The sequence below is a fragment of the Macaca thibetana genome, chromosome X, assembly GCF_024542745.1.
Source record: "Macaca thibetana thibetana isolate TM-01 chromosome X, ASM2454274v1, whole genome shotgun sequence".
NCBI classification, from domain to species: Eukaryota; Metazoa; Chordata; class Mammalia; order Primates; family Cercopithecidae; genus Macaca; species Macaca thibetana.
The window spans coordinates 97,796,141-97,798,546 of record NC_065598.1 but is presented as its reverse complement, the minus strand read 5'-3'; the positions used below and the strand labels follow the sequence as shown (position 1 = coordinate 97,798,546).

The following is a 2,406-nucleotide window of genomic DNA, read 5'->3' as shown; positions in this document are numbered from 1 at the left end:
AAGGGGGTGGTGGTGGCCTAGCTCTGGTGACGCGGTGCTCACGTGAGTGACCAGGCGCCTACGTGGGCACCAGCCCCCGCGCCCGCCCGCCCGCCCTGCGGTCCGGTCCAGGCGCCCGCGCAGAATCAGCTGTCTGAGCTGCCCAGGCGGCGGGGGAGCAGCAAGCGGGCTTCCGCGAGCCCGAGGAGGCACAAGCCTGTCCTGGGTACCCGCAGGTCAGTGTGAAGGCAGGCGCTGCCGGCGGACCCTGAGATAGGGGTGGAGGGAGCCGGTAGTAGGATTGGGGAGGGGGCGGAGAAGGGATCCTGTAGATTGGTGAGAAGGGGGATGCGGAGCGGGCCGGGGCGGGGGCAGGGAAGGGAGAACCCGCGAAGCGAGCCTGGCCCACCTTCTCGACGCCCCCTTGCACTGAGCCCTCCATCCATTTTAGTGCTGGAAAGGGGGGGGGGGGGGGGTAGCGACCCCGCAGTGCGACAGTGAAACGTAGACATATTCTGGAAATAACCCCCTCTCACAATCCTCTCCCGTGTAAACATCTGACCTCCGCAAAAACGGGGTGGCGCTGAGACAGGTTGCCTCCGGGGGAAGGGCACTAAGAGACAAACGCAGTTTGGAAAGCATCCTGGTTTGGTGCCCGAGGCCTGGAAAGAAATGGCGGTTGGGGTGCGGGGGAGGTAGGGGAGAAAAACATTGGGTGAGCAGGGCCTGGACTCAGGAAAGGGAACCGAGTCCCCTGTGAGCCCGCTGAGCGCGCAGTCCCTGCGCCTGTCTCCTGTCTGTCCGCAGGTCTGCGCGTCTGTTGTTCCCAGCGCTCTGAGAGGCCTGAAAAGGAGGAGCAACCTGTCCAGAATCCCCGCAGGTCCGTGAAAGCAGGGGGCTGCATGGACGGGGGCTCACAAGGGTTGAGAGTGTGGAGGGCCCGGCCAAGGCCGAATTGGGACCCCTGCCCATCCCCCCACCCACGTGAACACACACCTTACCAGGCTGAATCCGTTCAGAGAAGGAGGCAAGGCCTGCCAGGGAATGACTGGCTCACGTGTGTGGGAGGAGTGATGGGCTACCTGGCGGGCAGAAGGCCCTCTTGGAGGCCCGGCCAGCTTAGGGGAACCCTCACCAGGGGTGAGATGCAATTACTATTCAGACCTGCATTCCACCCCAGGCCCTCAGTCTCCCGTGTCTCCTCTTTGTCTCCTCTTCCCTTCACTGTCATCCCCCAGGACAGGAAAAAGAGAAATCTCGACATGGAAAAACCCTACAATAAAAATGAAGGAAACCTGGAAAACGAGGGAAAGCCAGAAGATGAAGTAGAGCCTGATGATGAAGGAAAGTCAGACGAGGAAGAAAAGCCGGACATGGAGGGGAAGACAGAATGCGAGGGAAAGAGAGAGGATGAGGGAGAGCCAGGTGATGAGGGACAACCGGAAGATGAGGGAAGCCAGGAAAAGCAGGGCAAGTCCGAAGGTGAGGGCAAGCCACAAGGCGAGGACAAGCCAGCCTCCCAGGCAAAGACAGAGAGCCAGCCACGGGCCGCCGAAAAGCGCCCGGCTGGAGATTATGTGCCCCGGAAAGCAAAAAGAAAAACGGACAGGGGGACAGACGATTCCCCCAAGGACTTTCAGGAGGACTTACAGGAAAGGCATCTGAGCAGTGAGGAGATGATGAAAGAATGTGGAGATGTGTCAAGGGCTCAGGAGGAGCTAAGGAAAAAACAGAAAATGGGTGGTTTTCATTGGATGCAAAGAGATGTACAGGATCCATTCTCCCCAAGGGGACAACGGGGTGTCAGGGGAGTGAGGGGTGGAGGTAGGGGCCAAAGAGGCTTACACGATATCCCATACCTTTAATGCCTTTGGCCTTCCACTCTGACTTCTCTGATGAGATTATTGCCAATCCTGCTTTCCCTGGTAGATATTTGCCAGGCCCAATGCTTTAACCTTAAGCTGATATTTTTGCTTTAGATGTCAATCTCGTTACCAGCAGCCTTTTGACCCAACTACAGCGCTCTATATTTTAGTAGAGGATTTTCACCCATGTGCATGGAAAAGATGTTCATGACACATTGTAAAAAAAAAATAAATAAAGAACAGTTTGCAGAACCGCATATACAGTATCAGGCAATTTTTATAAAAATGTAAATGTTTGTATAATGCATTTCTGCACAAAGAAAACTTTTAAAGCGTGTACACTAAAAAGTAGGCAATGGTTATTCCTGAAGGGCAGCCAAGAATAGGTCTCACCTGTGTTCAAAAATGAGTCCTACCACCTCTTTTATGTACCTCCATGACATTCCTCTGCTGCTGTGCACATCCCTGTGTCTTCCCTAGGTGTAGCCAGGTCAGTGGGCACTGTTGCTGGGTCCTCTATCATGTTCCTGGGTTCTCTAACATGAGTGCTGGGTCTGCACAC

The 2,406-nt window shown here is 55.7% G+C and overlaps 1 protein-coding gene across 1 annotated transcript; it reads left to right on the top strand.

The window, feature by feature from the left end:
* Window positions 1-2,098, top strand: TCEAL6 (transcription elongation factor A like 6). Its single transcript, XM_050776026.1, is given in 4 exon segments — window positions 1-215; window positions 787-859; window positions 1,218-1,763; window positions 1,765-2,098. Coding segments are annotated over 2 exon segments (552 nt in total). The 5' UTR covers window positions 1-215; window positions 787-859; window positions 1,218-1,241; the 3' UTR covers window positions 1,795-2,098.
* Window positions 2,099-2,406: the final 308 nt, after the last annotated feature.